This window comes from Prunus persica, chromosome G8, assembly GCF_000346465.2.
Source record: "Prunus persica cultivar Lovell chromosome G8, Prunus_persica_NCBIv2, whole genome shotgun sequence".
Lineage (NCBI taxonomy): Eukaryota > Viridiplantae > Streptophyta > Magnoliopsida > Rosales > Rosaceae > Prunus > Prunus persica.
In genome coordinates this window covers 22500309-22509411 of record NC_034016.1, presented here as the reverse complement: position 1 = coordinate 22509411, position 9103 = coordinate 22500309, and the positions used below count along the sequence as shown (strand labels likewise).

Genomic DNA, 9103 nt, shown 5'->3' with positions numbered 1-9103 from the left:
AGAAGAAATCTATGTGCAACAACTCGAAAAAAAGGCTTTTTATCACAAATGGTCCTTGACGTTTACAAAATTGTCACGAATGGTCCTGGAGGTTTTTTTTTGTGACATTAAGTGCCAGTTTGACATTGCCTATTTGGGGTGATAAGTGATTTTTAAAAAAAATTTGGGAAGCCCAGCCCGTTTGGTAAACTATGAGAAAATCATTTATTGTTAAAAATTGCTGTAAGAGAAAGCTATAAGGGAAAACATCTAATGAAGTGCTTTCGTTTTCTGATTATGCAAGAATCAGTTCTGAAGATGTGATGGATTTAATGATTATGCGGCAATAATTTTCTAAATATGCGGGAATCAGTACCAACAACACTTTTAACAAAAAGTTTACCAAACGCCAAATTGTTTTCTCTTACAGCTAACTTCTTTCACAACAAATCTGACAACGATTATTTTCACAACATAACAATGTCAAACTAGCCCTGAATCCTAAATTGAATATCACATGACTTATTTATCCCAAAATAGTCTTTTAAAATCCCAATTAAATATAGTCCTCTAAGTTTTTTTTTTTTAAAAGACCCGTGATAAATTTTGAATAAGAGTATCATAGCTCACATGTTGATACCGTACCACCCTATAATTCCTCCAATCAACTGCCACACACTATTCTAGTTCCAACTTCCACCGAAATAGATTTCGGTGTTGCATCCCCAAGGAAAACCCTAAACCCTTTACCCTCCATTTGGATGAAGTAATTGAAAATTACATAAAATTGTAAAATGACGAAATTTAAATTTCCATCATTTCAATTTCTGGCAATTGAAGATTTAAGTGTTTGGATTTATGCATGTCGAATTTTGTAAATGACGGAATTTTGTAAATAGCACCATGGAAATTGTGAAATGACGCCTATATTGGTGGAAATTAAACTCGAAAATTTGATGCCCTAATTTCCACGGTTTTTTCCTCGCGTCATTTAATAAATTCCATACTTAAGTTGCCAAACAAGGGAATTGTCAATTTCTCTTCTTAAATCCCCGACTTTTAGCCAAATTCTGAGTTATTTTCCATTGTACAAACATACTGAACCCTCTCAGCCTTTGGTTTGGCATCAATGGCAGGAGGCAAAACAAAGAAAGAGAAGGCGAGGCCAGCAGGGCACACGCCCTACCAAGGAGGCATATCATTCCACAAGTCCAAAGGACAGCACATCCTCAAGAATCCGTTACTGGTGGATTCCATAGTCCAGAAGTCAGGGATCAAATCCACCGATGTCATCCTAGAGATTGGTCCTGGTACTGGTAATCTCACCAAGAAGCTTCTAGAAGTTGGTAAGAGGGTCATCGCCGTCGAGATTGACGCTCGCATGGTCCTCGAGCTGCAGAGACGATTTCAGGGCACTCCTCTCTCCAGCCGCTTGCAGGTACCTCCTTTTTCGTGCTTATTTTCAATATCCAAGCACTTTCTTTTTGCTTTGAAAACCCATTATTGAGTAATTGCAATTAGCGTTTCGGTGAATATGATAATTTAGAAAGTGTGAACTATTATGCCATGAAGGAATTCTCAAATTCTGCTGTATGATGTGTGATGCGATGAGTTGTTGATGATTTTCATCGAATACAGATAGAGGATTTGTTTGCTATATCCACAGGTTATTCAAGGAGATGTGCTAAAGACTGAACTTCCCTATTTTGATATATGCGTGGCAAATATCCCTTATCAAATCTCATCTCCCCTCACATTCAAGTTATTGAAGCACCAACCTGCTTTCAGATGTGCCATTATAATGTTCCAAAGGGAATTTGCAATGAGACTGGTTGCGCAGCCTGGTGACAAGCTCTACTGCCGTCTTACAGTCAACACGCAACTCTTGTCTCGGGTCTCCCATCTACTCAAAGTTGGAAGGAACAACTTTCGCCCTCCGCCTAAGGTAGATTCCTCTGTCGTTCGAATTGAACCCAGGAAACCACCTTTTGAAGTGAACCAAAAGGAGTGGGATGGCTTTTTGCGGATCTGTTTCAATAGGAAGAACAAAACGCTTGGCTCAATTTTTAGACAGAAAAGTGTCATCAATTTGCTAGAGAAGAATTACAAGACCTTGCAGGCGCTTAATCTTGCACCAGCCCAACAAGGTGCCTTGGAGGATACTAATGACGTGATGGATTTTTCAGATGAGGACATAGAGATGAATGATGATGGAGTGGATGATGGAATGGAGGTGGAGGATGGTAATGCAGAAGGGGAGGTATCTGAATTCAAAAAAAAGGTTTTGAGTGTGTTGATGAAGGCAGGTTTTGAAGGGGAGAGGTCCTCGAAGCTCAAATTACAGCAATTCTTGGACCTACTTTCTGAGTTCAATAAGGATGGTATACACTTCTCCTAAATTGGGATCCAAATGTTTTGTCTGTTAAGATTATACACAACCAAATTTTGTTAGGCTTCTAGTCTTTCTCTTGTTTATTTTGGGTTTTAATGTTTTATAAGAGGGTTATATTGGATAATTTAGTTAGGGATTATGTGGATAGTTTTCCAAGTCTCCTTTCTAATGCATCTCTATCTCTATCTATATTATTATAATGACAGTTACTCCTCCTTGTGTCGAGCTTTTTTTGAAGTTTGTTGGCCTACTTTGTTGGGAATCAGTCTGAAAATGAGATAAAATCAGAAGATTTGGGGGGCAAACTCTTAAATGCCAACATCGTAGCATCCAACAGTCACCGCCTATCCCTTATCGTTTGGAAAAAAAAAAAAAAAAAAAAAAAGAAGTCACTGTACATGGCTACCGGAGCCAGAGTTTGTAACATCATAATCAAGTCGGTATGGTAACCTCCCTTCTCAACCATTTTTGAAATATGCTAATCTTAGAGGTAACTTCAGAATGTGGAGAAAGACTTCCATAAAACAGGAATAACACTATTTTGCTATCTTCGCCCAATAACACTATGACACACGTGATAATACTTTGGCATAGCATTATTAGCCAGAGATAGCAACCTTTGCAACAAAGTTTTTCTCATTCTGGCTGCTGGAGAAGATGTTTAATATCATCTTATTAACAATACGTGCTAAGGCTAGTGGAATGGAACAGATCTGAGCTTACCCATGAGAACAATATTTTTCTTGCACAGCTTTGATTGCGTATTATCCGAGTTTTCAGGTTAGTCAACAGACTCACAGTCGCAGTTAAAATCTGTACAAGGGTAAGCCTGCCAATTGCACTTTCGATCGGGAGATAATCTGTAACAGCAAGTGATTTAAGTGAAGTCAAGAGTAAAAGGGATACAAAAATGCCCACTAAAACCTAGCCGGAGTCCAGGATTAATCTTGATAATTAATAATTCAATTGGACGGACTGAATTTCAAAAGCTGATAGTTCAAAAAGTAGTTAATGTCAAACTTGAAAACATAAGCACTTCACTTCATATTGCAAAAGTAGCTAACGCTGGGTAATTCCAGATGTAGTTCAAAAAGTTGATCTAAGACATCAAAAGGAGCACTCCACAAACAGTTTTGGGGTTTAAACCTGGGCATAGAAAGGCAATCAAGTAAATTTAGTCTTCTTTAACTTGACAGGAGGGTTCTCAGGGATTTCACCATCATCTTCCGAGGAGTTTTCAACAAGTTCATCAGTGACGTCATTAGGAACATTATGTCTGGTGATGAAGTCCTTCAATATGTTCATGCTTTCTTCTTTAACGGAAACCACTTGTTCGGAAAGAATGCCCGTGTTTCGATTGACAGAATATGTTTCTGAACCAAGCTGGAATTTCACCTTGACCTGAGGCCTACAAGGAACTGATTCTTGAATTTGAGCCTCCATCAGATACTGCAGCACGATCAATCCAACAAGGAAACAACTAGCTTTTAACCAGTGATACACAGTATGACGGTAGAAAGCATTGACTGAATAGTAATTTCTCTATGGTTTTGTATCCAAATTTGCTTGACAGATGGTTGTTTACTTCAATGAAGATGCTGGTTGTGTCCAGAAAGATATCCAAGACAAAAAAAAGGTTCTGAAATTCTTGATGACATTCTTAGAAACCAGATGACAAACAAATGGTTCACTTATGGTTCGTACTATGCTTCAACAATAAGATGACTTCCATAATAACTCACACCTTCAACTGTACTCAATTGTTTTTGCTCTTTTTGCTAGTACCTCTACTCTTAATTAATTACAGTTAGAGGTATCTCAACAGAGCTATGTGCACTACATGACCGAAGACAGCAATAAGAGGATAATTTCAAATTGCAACAATCTAATGATTCTGCTATGTACAATTACAAGTGTGTGTTGGTGAAAGATGATATAAACATATTGATTAATGATTGTTCGGGGTAAATGCCCAATTTAAGCATTAAGATTAGAAGATAAGTCATAAGGTGTTGATGGGATTGGGAGGGGTAAGTTTCCTTCATGACTAGTCCATCTATTACATTCAACTTGGACAAAATTCGGAAGTTGGCCTCTATTTCTTTCTTCAACATACCTTCCAGTGAGTTAACAAATCCAGTCTCATCCTAGGCAGGTTTATAAGAATCACAGTTGAATTTTTGTTGTTGTCGCTGTTATTGAGGCGGTGACCCAAAAAGAACTAGAGGACTGACAATATATCAAAATGCCCTTTTTTTCAGGGTTTAGGGTTTTTCAGTGTCCTTCGACTCCTAATTTTCCCCACACCTCCAAATTTACAGACTAGACCGTTTTCCTTTCCCAGCAATTTTGTAAACTGATAAGAACATACCATCCAAACTGATAAAAAGTACATGACATTCCAATTCTTGCCCTATAATCCGGAAGTGAAAGACCTAGTAGTGCCGTGAAGATATAACAAGAAAGTTTCACAAAAATTGATTGCTCTAACAAAATTCATAAGAATGTTTGACTTCATGGATTCGACAATTTTGACATTGGTCGTCCAACGCTGAATCCACGGTTATTGGGTTTGTATTCCAATGCAGACTTGGAATTTCAAATTCCAAACTTGTTTTAGCTGATTTGTAATTTCAGAACAAAATTTACTTACCCGAGACTTGGTCCTTCTTTCAACCTCAACGGCGACCTCAAGCCTGAAGCTTTTCAAAGGTATGTATGCTTCTCGCTGAAAAGCCCTGACGTTCCTCTCTCTGAAAAGCAAGCCCTAATTTGTAAACTACAGAGGACAGTACCGTAGTTGGTGTTGGTGTACGATAGGGATACAACTTTGCACTCACTGGAGGCCCGTAAACCGTGGTGTCCACCACTGACTGCTGCAAATTTCCTTGGGTTCTTTTCAAGAGAGTAAAATAAAATTTGATGACTTTTTCAAGAGCAATGCTACATTTATCATATTTTTATCCCATATTTTTATATCATATGATGTGGCATGTGACATGCCACATCAATTAAATAGATGAAGTGTATTTTAATAAATAAAATTAGAAAAACAGACACTAGTATTTTACATGATGTGGTATGTACACATCAGCTGCCATATTATGTGATATGAAATTGTGGTGTAAAAATGTGGTAAGACTAGTATTATTCCTTTTTAAAACCACTGTGATAACCAAATTCCACTAAAATTTGATAACTTCAAAATGTGTATTATACATAATTAGTTCTGATCTCTTGGACCACAGAAGTCCAAGAGATTTTTGGTCACTCACCGTTGGATGTAAATTCAACGGTTCACTCAATCTTGAACTCATTTTAAGAAATTTTTTTGAATCATTAGATTAATATCCAACGGTGAGTGACCACAATCTCTTGGACTCCTGTGGTCCAAGAGGTCATGACTGTATACATAATATACCCTATTCGTACAAATACCGTGAATACTTCTCCTTACTCTTTTTTTCTTATATTAATTATATTTTTTGTCACTGGGGTTTGGCTCAAAATCAAATTTGGTCACCATAATTTTAATTTTCATGATTTCCACCACCATGCTGACACCGACATCGGCACCACCACCACCACCTCTTCCTCCTCAACCTCCACCACCTCCACAATCGCTATCCTTACCAGCTCCACCTTCATCATCACTCCCACCACCTCTTTCACCACCACCACCACCTTCACCTTCATCTCTTTCACCACTATCTCCACCACTACCACCGCATGATTAGCGCATGATACTTTCAATATCATGTCTATTTTAGTCATTATTCACATTTATAACGATTTTATATTAAAATTTGACAAACGGTTTTAACACTACTATTTGTATTAACAATACTTTAAAAATGTTGTTTATCAAACATGGAGTTGTTTTATTTTACAATTAATTATTTTCAAAGTACAGCAATAGCAACTTTTTTTTAAAGTGACAACAATCCCAAACTAGCCCTCGGTACTGTTGGGTAGGTGAGGAAAGGAGGTTGACGGCGGAATAAAGGGAACATGGGGTAGATTTTTTTTTTAAAATATTAAATATTAAATTGAAATTAATTATTTTTAACTTAATATTAAATATTTTTTAAATTAAACGAACTGAGGGAATTTAGGCTTAGGACTTTATTTGTTAATTGCTGCAACTATGGTGACGAAATCGAGAAAATTGAAATCACAGTGACCATATTTGATTTTGAGCAAACCCCAGTGACCAAAAATATAATTAACTTTTTTTCTTCTAGGTGGTCAAGGGGCTTTTTATGTAGTGGTTTGGAGTAATTGCTCCATCAGGCAAGGTTTTGAGTTCGAGTCCTAGCATCCGTATAGTGTGTGTGAGTTAAGTATATTATCGCCTCCCTCAATAGGAAATGTCCTTAAAAAAAAGGCTTAATTTCTTATAAAGTGAGAAAATTTCATCAATTTTTAGAGATTCTGAGGTTAAGTGAGAAAATTTCAATTGCAGGGGATAAAGTGAGACCAAGCATATGAATAGTAATTAAGTTTAAAAAAAAAAATTAATAAGGGGCTATGTAGCTCAAGTGGTTAAGAATATCTACCCCTACACTTGAGATCCTAGGTTCGATTCCTCCGCCGCACCCCCCCCCCCCCCCCAAAAAAAATCGCTTGTATTAAAATTTAAAATTTTAAAATTAAAAAAACTAGTTGGTTAATAAACCTTAATTCATGTTTCACCCACAACCACAACTATATTATAAGACATATAAATAAGATTATTTGTATCATCTCTAATAGAGAGGAAGCTCACTTATATTGTTGGTGGGTCGCGTAACTATATTCAGCTTCTAAAATAGAGAGATTTTTAGAAGCTCATAAGATATGAAGATCTCTAGAGAGAAAAGACTCTTAGTGACTCCCTATAATTAAATACTTCTATATTTAATATTATTTTAAGCATTTATTTAATGCCAACTATTTTTAATTATTGCTTTTGTGTCTACACTTTATTCAAAAATTGAATTAAAAAATATTAAAAATATTTATGACTCTTTAAATTAAGGAGTATGGTTGGAGTTGAAATTTTATAGAGACCTCCTAAAATAGCTTTCTAGTGTTTTTAGCTAAATTTTAACTAAAAAAATAGAAAGCATGATTGTGAATTCTCTTAGAAATGTAATATGAAAATGTCATCCCTCTACCTTTAACATTTCGCTTTAAATTTATTTCTACTATCAATGCGTCTCATTATTTCAAGCAAATGTTCCCTTTGGAACGGTTTGCTTAAATGGTCGTCATGCGAGCCTCAATCCTCTTTTTTCTTTCCTCGCCTGGTGCATGACCAGTTAATGGAATGATGGGAATGTGAACATTGTAAGGTTCTTCCTCTTTCCTTATTTGCATTGTTGCTTCAAACCCATCCATTTCTGGCATCTGTTTTAGGGAAACCAAAATACGCAGTCTTTAATTCTCAACTCGAAAGCCGTAGGATTGATTCAACGGATCAATGAATTGAAGAGTAAATAAAGCACTTCCAAATGACACTTATATATTAGGTGCGGGGTATCTGGTAGGTGAGGAGTACGGAAATGAATCATACATATATGTATAGTTACTATAGTAGCTAGTTACCTCACAGTCCATTTGTATATAATTGCATCCATGTTTTCCTTGATTAACAAGAGCATTACGAACAAGATCAAGAGCTTGTCTTCCATTTTCACAAAGCTCCACAGTTGCACCGAGCTGTTATAGATTAACAATAGCTAGCTTGCGGTTCACTTCACTATCTTCAGCAACCAAAAATTTCTTCCCACTCAGGGGTCTGCTCTGATTACCATGTTGATGATCTTGCGTTTGATCTCCATCATGTGGAACTAGAACTGGAATTGGAACTGAGGGGTGGTCATTAAGTGCTATTGGTGAGTTTCTTGATGTGGAGCCAACATGAGACAAATATTAATGATGAGGTTGGTTTGTGGCAAGGTGTCATATTACCCAAACCACTAATATTATTATGACCTTGCGATATTTCATATTCATCGTCGGTACTCTTACGAAACTAATCATTTCCTGATGATCTAGGAGCTTTGGACACATTTCCAACGAGCTGCAACTGCTGACAGGAGGCCTTTCTCTTTGGTAATGCACCCTAAACTCTGGAAGAAGCCTTACCACTTCATATAGACGGCTACCGTGACGTGCCTTGTGTTTGACAACATCATCTTGATAAAAAATATCCCCCCTTTTGAGGACGTCGTTGTAATCATGTCCTGATGATCTAGGAACTTTGGACACATTTCCAACGAGCTGCAACTGCTGACAGGCGGCCTTTCTCTTTGGTAATGCACCCTAAACTCTGGAAGAAGCCTTACCACTTCATATAGACGGCTACCGTGACGTGCCTTGTGTTTGACAACATCATCTTGATAAAAAATATCCCCCCTTTTGAGGACGTCATTGAAGTTAATGCTATGATTGCTAACCAAACAACCCTGCACCGATTGCAATTACTACCTATTCCGAGTAAGGCTCATTTTGAATGGTCCAGCTGTAGCATCAATTACTAATAATGCAAAGACTGATGTGCCACGAAGATTAGTCTTCTTTAAGGAGAGACAATATGTTGTTGTTTTCGGTTCCATCTATGGCGCTGATCAAAGGCACTTCCTTTGCTCTGTTCTTGGGGTTGCGTGTCAAGCAATCTTGCAAACCCAACTCGGATATTCCTGAAGAACTATGATGACGAGAATGGTACCCCTTATGTCTTATTTT

General features: G+C 37.2%; 2 protein-coding genes across 2 annotated transcripts; one reads left to right on the top strand and one right to left on the bottom strand.

Moving 5' to 3' along the window:
* LOC18767770 (ribosomal RNA small subunit methyltransferase) lies at window positions 688-2608 on the top strand. Its single transcript, XM_007201162.2, has 3 exons — window positions 688-729; window positions 1079-1417; window positions 1646-2608. The coding sequence occupies exons 2-3, from the start codon at window positions 1109-1111 to the stop codon at window positions 2375-2377; spliced, it is 1041 nt and encodes a 346-aa protein (XP_007201224.1). The 5' UTR covers window positions 688-729; window positions 1079-1108; the 3' UTR covers window positions 2378-2608.
* On the bottom strand, window positions 3315-5258 carry LOC18766750. Its single transcript, XM_007200583.2, has 2 exons — window positions 5025-5258; window positions 3315-3820 (listed from the first exon to the last, which is right to left on the bottom strand). The coding sequence occupies exon 2, from the start codon at window positions 3812-3814 to the stop codon at window positions 3536-3538; it is 279 nt and encodes a 92-aa protein (XP_007200645.1). The 5' UTR covers window positions 3815-3820; window positions 5025-5258; the 3' UTR covers window positions 3315-3535.